General features: G+C 36.0%; 1 protein-coding gene across 1 annotated transcript in view; it reads left to right on the top strand.

The window, feature by feature from the left end:
• The first annotated feature begins 7,026 nt into the window (after nt 1–7,026).
• HMGCLL1 (3-hydroxy-3-methylglutaryl-CoA lyase like 1) overlaps nt 7,027–18,035 on the top strand; it is a 164,922-nt gene continuing 153,913 nt past the window's right edge. The window contains exon 1 of the mRNA XM_054569502.1: nt 7,027–7,185. Coding sequence (XP_054425477.1) covers nt 7,078–7,185 — 108 coding nt within the window. The 5' untranslated portion in view covers nt 7,027–7,077. The remainder of the gene's footprint in view (nt 7,186–18,035) is intronic.

The following is an 18,035-nucleotide window of genomic DNA, read 5'->3' as shown; positions in this document are numbered from 1 at the left end:
AATAATCCAAGTATTTAAAAGCAAGGAGCTGTAACCAAGACTACTCTATCCAGCAAGACTCTCATTTAAAATGAAGGTGAAATAAAGAGCTTCCCAGACAAAAGAAGGCTAAAAGAGTACATGTCCACCAAACCAGCACTGCAAGAGATGCTAAAGGGACTACTTTAAGAAGAAGAAGAAATTTAGAGACAGAGAGAGAGAGAGGGCGGAACGCAGGTAAAAAGGGAAAAAATGGCAATGAACAAGTACCTATGAATAATAACCTTAAATGTAAATGGATTTAATCCACCAATGAAAAGACATGGGGTATCTGAATGAATAAGAAAACACAACTTACATATATGCTGTCCACAAGAGACATGACTTAGAACAAAAAATTACACAGGCTGAAAGTGAAGGGATGAAAAAAATATTTCAAGAAAATAGACATGAGAAAAAAATACCTAGGATAGCAATACTTATATCAGACAAAATAGACTTCAAAACAAAGGCTATAACAAGAGACAAAGAAGTCACTACATAAGGGAGTGGTCCAACAAGAGGATATAATCCTTGTAAATATATATGCACATAACATAGGAGGACCTAAATACACAAAGAAAATCTTGGAGGGCTTTAAGAAGGAGATCTATAGCAATATAGTCATCATAGCGGAGTTTAACACTCAGCTGTCAGGAATAGATAGCTTCCAAACAAAGAATCAACAAGGATATTGTGGCATTGAATGACAATTTAGATCAAATGGACTTAATTGATATGTACAGAATCTTTCACCCCTAATAAACAAAATATACATTCTTTTCAAACACACATGGATCATTTTCAAAGATAGACCACAAAACAAGCCTAAACAAATTCAAGAAAATTCAAATCATATCAAGCATCTTCTCAGATTACAATGGCTTGAAACCAGAAACCAACCTCAAGGAAAAATACTCAAGAACATTCAAATACATGGAAACTGAATAACATGTTATTAAATAATCAATGGGTTAACAATGAAATCAAGAAAAAAATAAAAAAATTATCTGTAAACAAATTAAAATGAACACAAAACCACCCAAAACCTATAGGACACAGTGAAGGCAGTCCTGAGAAGGATGTTCATAGCAATACAGGCCTGCCTTAAGAAGATAGAAAAATATCAAATAAACAACCTAACTCTATAGCTAAAATAACTAGAGGAACAACAACAAATAAAGCCCAGAGCAAGTTGAAGGAAGGAAAGAATTAAGATCAAAGCAGAATTAAATTACAAAGAGACTAAAAAACAATCCAAAGAATCAATGAATCCAGGAGCTGGTTCTTTGAAAAGATGAACAAAATTGACAAATCTTTAACCATACTCATTAAGAAAAAAAGAGGAACCACATAAATAAAATAGAAAATGAAAGAGGAGAAGTAATAACCAGTACCCTAGAAACTGGACAATGTAAGCAAGTGGACAAATTTCTGGAAACATACAAACTTCCAAAACTGAATCAAGAAGAAGCAGAAAGCCTGAAGAGACCAATAACAACTAGCCAAATTCAAGCAGTAATCAAAAACTCCTGACACAAAAGCCCTAGTCCAGATGGCTTCACAGGCAAATTTTACCAAACATTCAAATAAGAACTAACACCTCCCTTCTCAAACTATTCCAAAAATGCAAGAAGAGGGAAGACTCTCAAACTCTTTTTGTAAGCCCAGTACTATCCTAATTCCAAAACCAGGTGAAAATGGAACAAAGAAAGAAAATTACAGTTCAATATCTCTGATGAATGTAGATGTTAAAATCCTCAACAAAATATTAGCAGTCCAGATCCAGCAATACACTGAACAGATTATACACCAAGATCAAGTGGGATTTATCCCAGGGATGCAAGGATGATATAACATTCACAAATCAACAAATGTAACACATCACGTAAGAAAAAAAAAGACTAAAATCACATGATCATATGATAATATGCTGAAAACGTATTTGACAAAATCCAGCATAATTTATGATGAAAACACTCAGCAAAGTGGGAATAGAGGGAGGATACCGCAACATATTAAAGGTCGTATAGGAGAAAGCTATTGCCAACACCATACTCAGTGGGCAAAAACTAAAAACATTTCCCTTAAGAGCAGGAATAAGACAAGGGTGCCAGCTTTCACCACTCCTATTCAACATAGTACTGGAAATTCTAGCCACAGTGATTAGACAAGAGAAAACAATAAAAGGCATCCAAATTGGAAAGGAGGAAGTAAAACTGTCATTATTTGCAGATGACATGATAGTGTACATAGAAACCCCTATAGTTTCTAAAAACTGTAGTTCACAAAAATCTACTGTACCTAATAAGTGAATTCAGTAAAGTAGCAGGACATATAGTCAATATTCAGAAATTGATGTCATTCTTGTACACCAGCAGTAAAATATCAGAAAGAGAAACTAAGAAAAAAATCTCATTTATTGTAATAACAAGAAAAATAAAGTACCTAGGAATAAACTTAACCAAGGAAGTAAAAGACCTGTACTTGGAAAACTATAGAACACTGAAGAAAGAAATTGAGGAAGATAAAAATAAATGGAGGCATATACCCCATTCATAGATTGGAAGAATTACCATCATTAAAATGTCCATACTACCCAAAGCAATCTATGATTCAACACAATTCCTTTTAAAATATTAATGGCATAGTTCATAGATGTAGAACAAAAATTTATGTGAAACCAGAAAAGACCCCAAATAGCTCAGCAATCCTGATAAAGAAGAATAAAGTTGGAGGAATCACAATACCTGATATTAAATTATGTTACAAGTCCACTGTAATCAAGACAGTCTGATACTGGCATAATAACAGCCACATAGAGCAATGGAATAGAATAGAGAGTATAGAAATAATCCCATGTTTCTATGGTCCATTATCATTCAACACAGGGGGCACAAGCATACAATGGTATAAAAACAGTCTCTACAATAAATGGTGTTTATGACAACTGGACTGGTACATGACAAAAAATGAAACTAGACCACCAACTTCCACCATACACCAGAATAAACTCAGTATGGATAAAGGACTTATATAAGTCGTGATACCATACAAGTCCTAGAGGAAAACATAAGCAGTATAATTTCAGGTATCCCATGGAGCAATAGTTTTACTGATCTATCTTCTAGGGTAAGGGCAATAAAGCAAAAGGTAAACAAATGGGACTACATCATTAAAAAGTTCCGCATGGATTAAAAACCCATCATCAAAATGAAAAAGGAACAAACCGTATGGGAGAATATACTTGCCAATGATATATTGGACAAGGGTTTAATCTCTAAAATATATACTTACACCACTAAACACCAGGAAGACAGACAACCCAATTAAAAAATGGGCAAAGGACTTGAACAGACATTTCTCCAAGGAGGACATACAAATATCCCTCTGGCCTATGAAAGAATGCTCAGCATCACTAGCCATCTGAGAGATGCAAATTAAAACCACAATGAGATACCACCTCACACCTTTCAGAATGTCTATGATTAATAAATTGACAAAAAACAAGTGCTGGTGAGGTTGTAGAGAAAAGGGGACCCTAGTGCACTGCTGGTGGGAATGCAGACTGGTTCAGTCTCTGTGGAAAACAGTATGGAATTTCCTCAAAATATTAAAAATGGAACTGCCTTATCACCCAGTGATCCCATTGCTGGGAATATACCCCAAGAATCTTGAAACACCAATTCAAAAGAACTTACGTACCTCTATGTTCACAGCAGTGCTATTTGCAATAGCTAAGTGTTGGAAACAACTCAGTGCTCATCAGTTAAAGAGTGGATTAAAAAGCTGGTACATTTACACAATGGCACACTACAAAGAAAGACGTTTTGCCTTTTGCGACAGCATGGATGGAACTGGAGACTATTATGCTAAGTGAAATAAGTCAGTTGGCGAAAGACAAAAACCATGTGACCTCACCTGTAACTGGAACCTAATGAGCAAAATAATGAGAAAAATAGAACCAGAGACATGGAAACATGGAACAGACTGATAGCTGTAGAAGGGGCAAAGGGAGCAGGGGAAAGGGTGGGAAGAAGGGGAAGTGACTCGTCAAAGAACATGTATGAATGACTCATGTACATGGACAACAGAGAGGGGATTGACTGTGGGTGAAAGGGGTGGGCTGGGTGGAGTGGGGCAAAAGGGGAAAAACTGGGACAATTGTAATAGAATAAATAATAAAAAATATAAAAAAGGATGTGTAACTAACCAAATTTGTGATTTTTAACAAATGATTTTTTTGCTGTTCTGATGAAGCCCACGTTTCTTAACCTATCATATGCGGGGGAGAGAAATACATCACCTACCACCCCTGGAGTTTTTTAGATTTGCAATAATGAAGATACATAATGAGAATTTTCATTGTAACCATAAGAACAGGGAAGGTGTGCAGTAATACTAACTTCACACTTATAGTTTAAAGCTGCTCAAATTTATGCATTTAAGCATTTGTTATTAGATTTAATATCAAACTGTACTTTACAGCAAAAACATATTTTTCACTTCCTTTTATTTCTAAGAAGAAACATTCTTATTTGGTCTTTCTTATTGCTAATGATATGGTATATATAAGAACTATGTTTAAAATTTTTATTTTATAGATTTTTTCCATATAAAATGCATTAAAATAAAACTATCAACAAATATTTTCATATTAATAAGATTTAAAAATATTACAATGCTAAGTTAATTGGGGTATGTTTTTTGAAAATCATATTCAGAAAACTATTAAGCAGTAAAGCTTATTTCTAAGTGTTCTTTTTCTCAGTGGCAGAGGATCATAATTTGTCTTATCTCAGAGGTATTCTCTTGAAGTTTGGACTCAATTTTAATTGTCAGAATTTTTCCAAGGTTTGAATGACTGACTCTATTACAAGGGGGACCCCCCCCAAAATGGAATTATCTTCTGGAGGGCAGGCCCCTTGTTGTACAGGCTTCCCCTCCTAGGTGAGTGTTGTACAGGCTTCCCCTCCTAGGTGAGTGTTCTAGGAAGCCATTTTGTCAGTGTACCAGTTGGCATTGTTTTGAGAGGCTGTGTTCAGCTTCAGTGAATTTTTATTGAAGACTCTTTTAATGTTTGCCTATTTCATGATGGATGGGTCATCTATAAGCACAGCTTCCTACACTGTGCTGAGTGTTCAGCAGTTTTTCATGCCCCACTTTCCCTATTTACCAGACCTCACCCCTAGCAACCTTTTTTTTGTTTGTTTCCCTAGATGAAAAAATTCCTCAAAGAACATTTTGTTGATTTGGCAGAGGTGAAACAAAAAACAGCAGAAGCACTAAACGGTATCAAAATCAGTAAGTTTAAAAACTGTTTCGAATAGTGGAAAGAAACGTCTTGATAGGTGTATTGCATCCAATAGAGACGGATTTGAAGGTGACTAATGTTTAAACATTTAATAATAAGTATACAATTTTTATTAATAAACCCTGTTTTTGGGGGTCCCCCCTCATATAATTAGTTGCTAAATTACTGTTGTTCAAATTGGGTCCTTTTAAATTCTTTGAAATACCATGTTCCCTATTATAGAATTATATAACAGGGGGAGAAAAGTGGTAGTAGACATTGATGCTGCATTTCAACTGTGGTAGAAAAATTATTAACAGTTGATCTCTGCTTAAAACAACATTATAGAGATTTAGTCCTATGAATATATACCTATAAAATAGTCACATTCAAATAAATAATAATTGGGATTTTTGGTGTTTTAGAGTTTTAAAGGCATTTAAAAATTGCATGATTTCACTTTGGCAGCATGTTCTCCAAGGTTACGATTTGTGGTCAAAGCTGTGAGAGGTCTAAGATCCCCTCAGTCCTTCTTGACCTTTTTAGTGCTGTTCCACTAAAAAATCCACAGGATATCTCTTCCACTCTTTGTCTCTTTTGGACCTTAATTCCTGATTTCTGTTGTTAGTGGGAGCCTCATCCCCCTGACAAGTAGTAATGACGGTTTGTTTATTCTGGGTGTTAGATTCTGTCTAAGTGTGTTTGTATGACATTTTACAACGTATTCTTTGGACCCTGTATCATCTGGTTGTGCAACTGTGTGTATTAGTCAGCGCCTGATTTATATTTGTTGCAGCGACCCATGGGACTGACTGGTATCCCTAGCCATGCATTTGTGGCTGCACAATACTATCCTCGATGAATAGGTCTATTCAGTTGCAGGCCCTTGAACCCACTTTTAGGATTTGTAGAGTGGGTCTATGTCATGTCAGTATGCTTGTGAGAGAGGGGGAGGCAGGGAGGTCATCTGTTTCAGGACTAATCTTCCCAATCTCCTCACCACCAAGATCACCCCTGTTCGAGCGCCTTGAGATTTCTTTTAGAATTTTCAGTATGAATGAATTTAGCCTTTAGGGCTTCAATAATTTTGTGCGATTGTCTCTTAAGCAACTCAATTCCATTTTAGTGCATACCTTGTATTAACAACTAACTGACATCTCCCCTAATTTTGTACCTTCACTATTTTCTTCTTTATTAGACTGTTGTATAGATGTGTTTTATCCTTGCAAACTGTCTCCAAATATTTTTAAATAGAGCTTATTGTCATCAAGCATAAACTCAAGTGAGTTCAACGCTGGACAAATCTATACTGAGCGCGAAAGGCTGCAGCTGGGAACGAGCACTCACCAACGCAAAACACTTGCCTCCCTTCCTTTTATTTAACCCCTTTGCCCTCGCCACTGGATCTGAATCAGGTGACAAGTGGATTAGGTGGGTGGTGTGCAGATGCAATCAGCCCCGCACGCTAGCTCAGCGCTGCGTAGAAAATGCGCCACACCTGAACGTCGGTTGACTCAGTTCTTTCCCCTCTTCCCCTGGTTCCTGCGTTGCAGGCATCCGCACAGGTACTTCCCGAGCCCAGAATACGGCCACGTCCCGCTCTCAGCCTTCTTGGCGCCGCCGCTGTGCGCAGAGCAGGGCTGCTGCAGCCGCCCGCGCGCGGGAAGGGCGCGCTCCCGAGCTGACGCAGTTTCGCTGGGCGGTGCCCGCCCGCATCCTTCTCCTGCTGTTTCCCACCTATCGCCGACAGCAGCCGAGGCCCCGCCATGGGGAATGTGCCATCCGCGGTGAAGCATTGCCTCAGCTACCAGCAGCTTCTCCGGGAGCATCTCTGGATCGCGGATTCAGTGGCTGGGGCGCTCGACCCCTCGCAGGTACCACCTCAAGGCCCAGAGTGTCCCCACCCTTTTGTACACTGCCACCGACCTTTGCCCCTTTAATGTCACTTCTGCACTCCAAAGCCCTTTCTGCAGCAGTCCGTCTTGTTAGGCGTCACCCCTTAGAAGGTTTCCCATGATCTGTCTGCTGTAAACATGTAGACCTGCCCTACAGAGCGGACCCAGCAAAATCCCTACCTGTGGCCATTAGCCGGTCCCTAAAGGAACTGTTCCTTCTGTTTTTCTGTTGGAAGGAATGCATTATATAATATCATTTGTAGCTGTAGGCAGTCAGCCAAGGATAGTGCCCTTATTTTCAGTTCCCTTCTTGTATTGTGTAACAAAGAGGACAAATTTGCCAGAATGTGAGGCAGAAAAAGGAAAGAAGCCAACGTAGAAGGTTAGGAAAACATGGTAGGATGAAATTATCCATCATATCATTAATTATTCCTAATGTAGTTATGCTTCAACACACTTGAATAAGCTTGGAAAAAAATGGTAGAAAACAGCAATTTCAGACCAAAATTAATCCCACGTGATTCCTGAAAGTCCATTTTTACACAAAGGCAACCTAATAGTATCCACATACATGTGATTCAATGCATTCAATGCAGAAATGGCAGGCAAAAAATATATATATAAATAATGTATAGTATATATAAAATATATATTTATATATCTATATAAAGATATATAGATATATATAGATTTACTTTTCCCTTAAAATTTCACAAATTGATAACGGTGATTATTGATATGTGAATGTTAAAACATGGCAAAAGAGAGGGACACTGAGGGTTTAGCTGTCATACTTTTGAATTTTGCTGGATGCAGAAAAAGTTGATTCCTGATTTTTCTTGTGAACAAAGGAATAACGTGTATTATAACATTTAATAGGTAAGCACAACTTAACTGTTTCTTTAAATCAACTATTCTAATGTTAGTTATCAGTTTTCCATTTTGAGTATTCTCAGATCAGCATGTGAAATTGTAACCTACAAACAGGAATTTAGCATTTGTCATTTGTGGATTCTTTAGATGATACTTTGTTCCTCATTTTCTTAAAAGACGGCGGTGATAACTTGACTCAAAGCCTCTTGCTGACAATGCAAGAGAGGGTTATTCTTTATCTTCTCATCTGTTCACAAGTCTTTGTATTTATTTTTCCTGCATTCTAATTTGAATTTTTATAACTTTTCTCTTAACGTTAATATTTATTCTGTTATATAATCAATTAGAAATTCTCAACTTTTGTTCCCTAATTCTGAGACTTTATATGACCTTTGTTGCTGGGTTAACAATGTATTTCTTTGTCCCCTGCCATGGTCTGATTTTGTGGGGTTTGGGGACAACAATTGAAGCTAGGCTGCTGCGTGAGGTTGTCTACTTTGCCCTGTTAGTGGAAACTAAGATCATTGAAAATGACTACGATGACTGACTGATTAAGGAATGTGAGGAATAGGATTTTGATATTCACTAGCCTAATGAAGACTTTTGTTCCTTTTTGAGAAATAGCAATATCTTCTCTAAAACTGCCCTTTTATCCCTCAACTGCTTTGCTTAGGAAACTCCTATTCAATCTTCAAGTACAGCTTAAATATCACTTCCTCTGGCCAACTTTTTTTCCACTTCCAGAGTTAACGCACCATTTATGGCATTTTGTATGTAATTCTCTTTTAGTCCCAGTCTTATTGAATTGTAATTTTTTACATCTTGTCGGATTTGAACTCACAGCAGCATTGACACCTGATGCTTGACTCCGTAATTTATCACCTTCCTTGGCATCTGCTTAACAATGCCTTTAGTGCCTTAAGCCCTGCCTTTCTGGTTCCTCAGTCTAGAACCAGACTGGCTCAGCGGCCTATATGTGTCTGAATGTTCAGGTTCTTTATGCCTTTTTGTCCACACTCAGAGTTTCCATTACTGTTTGTATGTCAGTGTCTTCCAGATTTATATTCCCATCCCTCTCTTAAATTCCAGCCCAGATGTTTAGCTACTCACTTGACATTGTCACTTGCTAATCTCAAAAGCGATTCCAGCTAAATATTTCCGAAATTGAACTCGTGTTCCCCCCTTAGAATGACAGGCCTTCCCTAATATTTTCTGTCGCAGGGAACGCCATCACCATCCATGCAGTCCTACAAGCCATGAACCAGGAGCTCCTTATTTTCATTTCCCCACATCCCAAGTGTCACTAAGTCCTGCTGTTTTACCTCTTGAATTTCTCTCAAATCCACCTGTTTTTCCAACGTTAGTACTACAATCAGGTTTAAAATAGCATTTTTTCCCATGGACTTCTAGACTATTGCAATCCTTCTCCAACCCACATCTATATAGCTAGTTAGGGTATGTTTTCTATTTCAAACAGAATCATGCCATTCCCTTTTTTTTCACAACCTTCCATGAATTGCCATAGCTTTTAGGAATGAACACCAACACTTTTAATGTGTTCTCTGAAGCTTCCAGGGGTCTTTTCATTGCATCTCTCTGCAATATCATCTTAAGCAACACTCTGGTGTTCTTGCCACAGTGGCCTTCTTTGAGTTCCCTAATAATGATTCCTTTGGTAACACGGTTCTCACTTGTTTTCCCCTCTGCTAGCAACATTCTTTCCAGCTAATTAACTTATCTTCATCCTTCAGATCTCAACTCAAATGTTCCTTCTCGTGAAATCCTTCTGATTCTCAAGGCAAGTAGCCTTGTTATCATATAGTGCACAGTGCACTAATCTTTATGTATAATATAGATTATATATTTATTTTTGTGATTATTTGATGTTTAATTTACTACCAGACTCTAAGCATCATGTAAGTAAGGACAGAATTCACCACAGGGTACTCAGCATCTAACAGATTGTCTAGTTGGTTTTTGATAGTCAATAAATAATTGTTAAATTAACAAATGAATGAATGTTTACCCTTCTAGGCCATAAGCATCACATGTTTATGGGGACCATGAATTATTCTTAGCACTCTTCAGGGTTCAAGACAATGATTAGTGTTTTATAGTACAGTGATAAATATTTGTTTAATGTATGCCAAAGTGATGGGCTGAATACATGATGTCAGTAAATGTGGTTTTAGTAATGGATGATAAATATTATTCCTGTTTGTGTCTTACTTTTTCACCTGATAGAACCTAGTCGTGGTTTGATGAGAAGAGTTGAAAATGGGCTCTGAAGGCTGTGAAATGACAAAACAGTGCTTAATCAATTGGTTAAGGGTAAATCTGCAGAGAGAATCCTGAATGGAACTCCTGTGATTTGAAATGATTTGGTTGCAGTAAGGATAGACTTTATTTTGAAAGAATCATGTACTAGACAGTAGAAGAAGGGAAACCTAGACCCTTTTCTGTGACAAATTTATTCTCTTATATTAAGATCTATTCGCTAGATCTTAAATTTTCAGTTTACACATTAGAGATAATAATGCATCCATCATAATTATTGGTATATTTAACAGTTTATAACCAAATTAAAAAAAATGTGTCAGTGGGCATAAAAAGCTTACACTACCACAGCTCCACTAATTAAATTCTTTTGGGTCTCTGGGTTTCTGCTAATGAAATTGGTTTTGCAGAAGATTTCCTTGATAGACCCAGAGGTTAAAATGAATCATACTGTGGTTTAAGATATCTCTAAGGGCCTGTTTCATTTTTTATTTTTGTCCCATATAAAATGGGTATAATGAGCCTGGCTTACTTAGTATATTTTAAAGTTTTTGTTTTGATTATACTTAAGTTTCTGGTAGAGTAATCTCTTTTTGATTTCCAAGGCTGCTGAAGTGGCAGCTCAGTTTCTTCATATATTAATACCCCATTGCAATGATAAATTCCCAAGGTTCTCAATTCTAACACAAACAGTACTCCAAGTATATTAGATTTATAAAAGAAAAATTGTAGATTATGAGATTAAATTTATACTTATTTCATATTATATCCTGATCCTTTAAGTTACATTTGCTGTCAGAAAAAATTGCAATGAAAAGTAAAGTATTTGGTGTTAAAGGATCTCTGGAATTTACCTAAATGTATTATATTTCTGCTTAAATTTAATCAGAGGATAATGTAACCATATGCTTTTTAGTTTGCAACTTCATGGCTCTCAGTACATTCACTAAATACCTTAGAATGTCCGGGGAGAAATTTTCAGAAAGGAACCAAATTACCATTCCATTGTTTGTTTTCTATTTGTCTCAGGTGTTCTTTTTATCTTTTCTCACCCTGCCCTTTTTTTTCTTTTATGTTTCTTTTGAAATTATGTATTTTTTGTTATTTATTTTCCCTCTGCAGTTTGTTACATACTGTTTTTACTGCAATCTTAGTTGCTATGTTAACACACAACCTTGACTTAATTAATATATAAATTAATGGTATTATAACTATTAAAATGCAAACATAAATAACTCCATTTACTGCCTTCTGCTTTTCATATTGTTGTGTATACTACTTCTCTACATGGTGTATTTGTTATATATGTATATGTATATATGTATACACACACAATCAACATACATTTGTATTTATGCACATATTTTTTCTTTTCTTTGCTCTTTTTTGTTCTTCATTTCCACTCTTTCATCTGAAATAATTTTCTTTCAAATAGAGGTTTTTGCTTTATATTTTCATTACTAAAAAAATTGTTGATCATTTTAATTTTTCTTTGTTTGAAATGACATTTATTTTGATACACACATATATACCTATACATATATGAATATAATGTGCATAAATATGAGGTATGTCCAGAAAGTATCCAGCCATGCACTATGAAAAATGAGTTCATTTACTGAAGAAGAGCTAAGAAACATTTTACATAGGACAGTGATGCCTCAGTCCCTTTTAAAGTAGGTACTTTGAGATCTCATATAGCTCCCTCAGTCACCATCACCTGCCCTGTCATATTTTCCTAAATCTCATTGATGGTCTGAAATCTCTTCCCTTTCAAAGGTGATTTTAGTTTCGAGAAAAGTCAGAAATCGCAGAGAGCCAAATTTGGGCTGTAGAGAGACTGAGTCACCTGGGTGATTTGATGTGTTGCAAAAAAACTCCGTATGAAACATGATGCATGAGCGGCGTGTTGTAATAATGAAGCCGCTAATCACCCTTTGTCCACAGCTGCAGCCTTATGAATCATCTGAACAGTTTTGGCAGGCAAATGTGCAAGCTTCATGCAAAATTTGATGCAGGTTCGTCACTCTACTCACTCAGTCATTTTGAATGAGATGGTCACATAGTACACATGCTCACTCAGCGGCATTTACTGCCTCACAGACTAGTACAGTGAAGTCATCATTGTTCACACATGCGCATTCCAGTCCTCTCTCCTTGGCTGCCAGGTTACATCATGTCACACAAACCATTCTCATTATATTAACAATGACTGGACTTTTTCCAGACAGACCTTCAAGTACACAAATATTGACTATAAATATATATTTCATATAAGGAATTAAAATGCATGACAGCAGTAAAAAAAAATGAAGATTTTACAACAAATGCAACGAAAGCCAGAGACAGTGACATCAGCTAGTATTCTTATTTTTGGTTCTTTAATAATAATCTATCTTTTGAACTATTTTCATTATCTTTGATTTCCAACAGTGTGACTATGATGTGTCTAGATTTGTCTGCCTGTCTATCTATCAATCATCTATCTATCTATTAATTGTATTTGCTAATGGTTCATAGCACATCTTGGATCTATGGCTGAATGATGTTGGCTTTCATGTGTTTTGGAAATTTTTCAACCATTTCTCTCCAAGTATTCCTTCTGCTTCCTTTCTCTGACTCTCCTCTTAGGTCCATATTTTGAAAAATCTCAGAACTTTCCGTGGGCCCAATTTATTTCTTATACCCATTATTTGGTTTTTTTTGTCCTTTCTTTTCTCTCCATGTTCAGTCTGAATATTTTCTTCTCACCTATATTCCATTTCACTAATTCTTTCTTCAGCTTTCTCTAACTTGCTGTTAATCTAATTTACTGAGTTCTTAATTTTAGTTATAATTTTGAATTAACGTATTTCTATATGATTTTTAAAACCACAATGCTCCATTTTATCATAAATACTTGATATTTATGATAGTTATTGGAAGTTTCATGTCTGTTAGCTAATTCCCATCTTCAGATCTTCTGTAGATCTGTTTCCTGAGTCTTTCCTCCTGGAATACCTACTCATTTTTGAGTTTATTATAACACCTGATATGAAAAAATTATAGACAAAATTTGAGGCAATGAGTGATACTGTCCTTCTCCAGAAAGTGTTATCTACACCGCTCTGTCCTCCTCCCCCACTATTGTACTCACTCCTCGCCCCCTGCCTCTCTGGCTTTATCATCTGTTCTCTGTATCCATGAATTAGTTGTTTTTGTTGTTTTTTTTAGATTTGACATATTAAGTATGATCATACTGTATTTGTCTTTCTGTGTTTGACTTATTTCATTAGCATAATACCCTTAAGGTCCATTTATCTTGTTGCAAGTGATAGAAAGTTCTTTTATGGCCAAATAATATTCCATTTTATGTGTATACATACCACACCTTCTTTATCTGTTGATGGACACTTAGGTTGTTTTTGTGTCTTAGCTTATAAATAATGCTGCAATGAACATGGGGTGCAGATATCTATTTAAGGTAGTAATTTCATTTTCTTTGGATAAATACCTAGAACTGGAATTGCTGGGCCCAGTGGTATTGATGATCCTCCATACGGTTTTTCATAGAGGCTGCACTAATTTATATTCCCATAGTGCACAAATGTTCTCTTTTTTCCACACCCTTACTGACACTTATTATTTCTTGTCTCTTTGATAATAGCTATTCTAACAGGTGCGAGGTACAGAAAATGATTACCTTTTGCTTCTAGTAGGCAGTAAAAGTAAGGATAGCTAATATTAAGCTGATCAGATGCTTAGCTGGTTTGAGACTGAACCTACTTCATTCCTGAGGGCTTTCCTTATTCTCCCTTTATTTTGTAGCTCTTCAGAGGTTCTAACTCTAAGGCCTAGAGCATTTACAAGGGTGTCTTTTCTTTATTGGGACCTGAACTCAAAATATTTCTTCCTTAGCCACTAAGGCTCCTGGAAGCTCTGATGATCTTCCCAGCTGCAATAGAATGGCAAATGCCTCATGAGGAAAGTCGTGCTAAATGTGGGTATTAGCACTTTATGTTTTCCTTCTGCATGGTATGTTGGCCACTGAAGTACTCACTACCTTGGAAGCTAAGGCTATCAAACAACTGTTTTCCATTAATATCTTGTCCAGATTTTTTGGTTTTTCTCAATAAACAGTTTGCTGCAAATAAGCTAGTTGAAAGATTAACAATATAACAGGGAAAATGTAGAAAATACTAATTGTGCTATATAATTTCAATTGTAAAAGTATATTTATTTACCATATTACAAAAATTTTGAAGTGGGTGCAGTATAGGCAGCATGAAAACTGTTGACAGTAACTTTATTTTTCACTTATTTGTTTTTGTATCTTTGTTGAGTTATTACATTGTATAACTTTAAAGTTTATAAATTTGATAAATTTATATCTTTCAAAATAATGATTAGCACCATGCACCACTTCACATAATTACCATTTGTGTGTGTGTGTGTGTGTGTGTGTGTGTGTGGCAAGAACATATAAGATCTACTTTCATAGTAAATTTCAAGTATGTGATACAATTTTATTGACTATAACCATCATGATATACATTGGATTTCTAGAACTTCTTCATCTTATAGCTGGAAGTTGGTGTAGAATAAAAATTTAAAGTTCAAAAATAAATAATAAAAAGATCGGCTGCTTCATAAAAAGTAGTTTATGGAAAAAGAGACTATTCCAGTGGTCTCCACTATAAATATAAATTATGAGATATAGAGAAGATTTTTAAAAATAATATGAAAAGTAATTTTGTGCCCATCTTCACTATTTGGCTTTAGAGGAACAATATGCTGTTTACTCCTTCTTTATATGTGACATAGTTCAATACATTTGGTGAATGAGTGAATTAATGAATGATTATATTTTCTTTATAGTATGTTATCTCTATTGGATTGGTTTACCTCATACCTTTCCATTTCATGGGCATGAATTTGGTAAACATATTCTTCTTAATGTTTTCTTTTTTAATCTTGCTTCATTTCATCCTGGTTCATTCATTTATAATCAGTCTCATTCACTCACTAATAAGCTTTTTAGGAAGTCTACATATTTTATTAATTTATTCAAACAGCATTTTGTAGGTTTGTTGATCCTCTTGTCCATATGTATACGTATGTTTGTGCCTGTATGTGTATGTGTGATGTGCAAACAGTTGATTCCTATATTTGTAAAAAAGTCTTCTATTTTTCTGAGTTCTGAATTAGTATTTTAATTTTCTGTGTTTGAATATTTAGTTCACGTAAACTTAGTCTTTTAAAAAGTTAACTGCCTTAAGACAATACATATCCATTCCTCTGTTATTTTGCTTTCAATATGTCTCTTATAGGCTACTTATCTGATTTTTTCCATCCTTAATTAGGTTAATTTAACTTTAATTATGTGTGATATGACTATTGATATGTTTATCCTATTTTCTGCCATATTCATCAGCCTCACTGCTTCATGTTTATCTTAGAGGCTGTTTATATATTTTACTATTCTTATTTTATATTTAAATTGATAATATTGTTTGGAGCAAAAGATTTATTTCACAGAATGAACTTATTCATCTTGCAAAAAGTCTGTTTCATTATTATTATACCAGGGTTTCTCAAATAGCATGTTACTAGATACATTGCCATTCTCAAGACCCTCTTTGTTGATATAACATATCTGACAGAGAAAGTAAAAGTAGAGAGTTCCAAAGACTTATAGTACAAATGAAGCCAAAGATTTTTGTCCTGGGCACAACAGAGTTAGAAAGTCAAAAATATAGGTATATGTGGTCAGAGGCTTAATAAGTGAGCAGTCACAAGCAATAATAAGTCTTTTGTATGACCATGCAAATTAATGACAGCTGAAATAAAATAAAACTCCAGTGAATTTTACTGGAAATTAAATATTGAAGGGAAGGTTCACCAGGTCACTGAATATTCTGCAGAATAGTGTCAAAATTTGGGGTGAGGGGAATGATGGTGAACAAAGTTCTAATGGCCTCGATATATAAGGGATACAGGTCCTCACATAGGCCTAAAGGAAGGCACGTAATGCCAAATCCCATGGATCTCAATGGAGGGGATGGTTTATACGAATAAAAAGGAGTAACAGTCTCTAAGATGTAATGGGAACTAAAGATGCCATCCATGCCTCTGCTCCTTTAGTAGGTGTAAGAGGCTAAGCAGTCTCTACACAAGAGAGTTACGAGTCAGGGTGGCTAGGGTTTCATTTAAGGCCAGAGGAGATGAGGATTTTCACTAAATAGGTTGAAAATGTGATGGAACTTGTTATTATAGAGCTGAGTTTCCAGCTGGAAAAATAGACTTGAGTCTTAGCATAACGAAAAAGGCAGAGAACTATGTGGCGTTCTACAGAAGAAACAGATGATTTTTGGGAATAATATATTGGAAAATGACTAAGGAGAACAGAACTGTGAAATAAGGTGGGTTACCAGGTGAATGATCCTCAACAACTGGTGATGGATGTGGGTCTTAGCATCAGCCAAGTTCTGGATTTATTGCACTCCAAGAGCACAGAGACTCTAGATCTTGGAGTCACTCTGAATTTGAATTGACTTGTATGTGTTTTTGAGAAAAAAGCTTTTTGTTAAGGCTGTTTGCATGTCGGTGTCCGAAGGGAAATGACTGGCTTATGAATGCTGAGACCGGGGGCAGAAACTCTGAGGGCTGTGGCTTGTCTCTGTGCCGTTGGAACGCATATCTCTGGTATTTTATAAGGGATGCAGCCTTTTTATATCTTACTCATATTTTGTTTTTTAATCAATTTAAATATGTTATTTTGTATGTGTTCTCTCTTCAATAAGTGCTAGGCACTTCCCAACTGCTTCCTATGCAATGACTCATTTAATCCTCACGGCAATCCGTTTTTTAGATTTAGTTATTGAGATGCAGGAAGTTTAAATAACTTGTTCATAATCAACAACTAATGAAGAGCAGAGCCGGGAGTTGAATTCAGTCAGTGCTAGTTTCAGAGTTGCCAGTTTTCTCCACTATACCAGGCCTTCCTAAACTTTCCTAGTGGTTAGAATCATCTGAGGTGTTTATGAAATGTACTGGACATTCTGATTCAGTAGCTCTGAGATGAAGCCCAACTATCATTGTTTTCACTTCACATAATTTTAGAAAACACGGTGCCAGGTGACGGTGCCACTTTTCTATCCCTGTATCTGCTGTCAGAGGAACTGCTGTCCTATCATGTTTCCTCTAAACTGCATTTCCAGAGCTCCTGGCTCCTGACCATGAAAGACTCCTATGAGTTTCGACTTCCCTTCTTTCCTCTTTGAGGTTGAGACTAGAGTTCTGCCTGGAATAGAATTGCATTGGATACAAAAGGAAAAACAACTTGGTTTCCAGTAAATTTCCTGTTCCTTCCAATCTCCAATACTTTCTGTCCTTGGATTTCAGTTGGCTCCTGTATTCCTTGCTTTCTCTTACTCCAGCTGGCTTTCACATCCTTCCCTCCCCCGACCCTATGTTCTTGTTTTTTTCATTAGCTCTGAACTCCTCCAAGTCTTCTGGCTTTCTTTATGCTTATTCACTCTGTGCTGTAACTTTCCCTGACCCTTTCTTCTCTCCTCCTCTATTCCTCTCCAAGTTTAGCTTTTATTTTTGTTTCTTTTTATTTTCCCCATTCAAATAAGGAGCTAGACTGTGCAGACCCATAACTTTATGGGTCACTCTTATATAACGGCATTATAAGA

This window comes from Pteronotus mesoamericanus, unplaced genomic scaffold, assembly GCF_021234165.1.
Source record: "Pteronotus mesoamericanus isolate MK-2021 breed Mesoamerican mustached bat unplaced genomic scaffold, CSHL_Meso_final contig_20, whole genome shotgun sequence".
NCBI lineage: Eukaryota > Metazoa > Chordata > Mammalia > Chiroptera > Mormoopidae > Pteronotus > Pteronotus mesoamericanus.
The sequence above is the reverse complement of the archived record's forward strand: the minus strand, read 5'-3'. Positions and strand labels throughout refer to the sequence as shown.